The 765-nt window shown below is 44.3% G+C and overlaps 1 protein-coding gene across 1 annotated transcript in view; it reads left to right on the top strand.

Moving 5' to 3' along the window:
• LOC104501313 (biogenesis of lysosome-related organelles complex 1 subunit 5-like) overlaps window positions 1-332 on the top strand; it is a gene marked incomplete at both ends in the record, with an annotated part of 4,201 nt that extends 3,869 nt beyond the window's left edge. Inside the window, one exon of the mRNA XM_010145105.1 lies at window positions 274-332. Within this exon, the coding sequence (XP_010143407.1) occupies window positions 274-332 (59 nt within the window). The remainder of the gene's footprint in view (window positions 1-273) is intronic.
• Between the last annotated feature and the right edge of the window lie 433 nt (window positions 333-765).

Genomic DNA, 765 nt, shown 5'->3' with positions numbered 1-765 from the left:
TCGGCAGCGCTTGGGAGCCCAGGCACGAGTGGCCCTCACCGCCTGGTGCTGTTTGGCTCCTAGTGTACAGGGTCAAACTGGATGAGGTACCTGCGTACACTCAGTGACGCACAGCACCTTCTGCAAGTGCTGACAAAGCTTTTTCGTGCAGAGGGAAGCTACACTGTGGAATCTACTCTTTGACTTGCAACAGTCTCGTGTCTCTTAAATCCCGTTCAGGTGAGTTTCTTTGATTTGAACCGCAGACTGATCTACTGCGATTTGTCATTTCAGTGCAAGCTGCCAGCAACAGGATCCAGAGGCTCCAGGAGAGGGAGCATAAGCAGAGGAAGGTAAGGGATGGATGGGTGGGTTTTATAATTGTGTGATATAATCTAAGGAAGAGCCTTGTGCTTTTACAGTGAGTTTATCTGCTGCAGTATTGCAATGCCTCAAAGTGTATTTTTCTATATTTTAGGTACTTGCAGTAAAACTTCTCTTGGGGTGATTTCTGCTCTTATAAAAGACATACCGCAGGGGCATGTGTCTCCTCTGCTCCGGTAACTGATCGCTAGCTCTTCCTCCAATCTCCTGATATGTGGAAACTAACTTTTTAATTTCCTTCCCTTTATTTTCCCTCCTAGCTCGGACTGTAATATTTGTGGCATACAGGGAAAGCTTAAATATAAAAAAAAAAATCATTTTCTGTGGAACAAAAAATACCTACTAACCTACCAGAATGGAAATGTAAATCTTTCCTAGTTAGCTGAGAACATTGGCCACATT

The sequence above is a fragment of the Buceros rhinoceros genome, unplaced genomic scaffold, assembly GCF_000710305.1.
Source record: "Buceros rhinoceros silvestris isolate BGI_N320 unplaced genomic scaffold, ASM71030v1 scaffold24071, whole genome shotgun sequence".
Taxonomy (NCBI): domain Eukaryota; kingdom Metazoa; phylum Chordata; class Aves; order Bucerotiformes; family Bucerotidae; genus Buceros; species Buceros rhinoceros.
The sequence above is the reverse complement of the archived record's forward strand: the minus strand, read 5'-3'. Positions and strand labels throughout refer to the sequence as shown.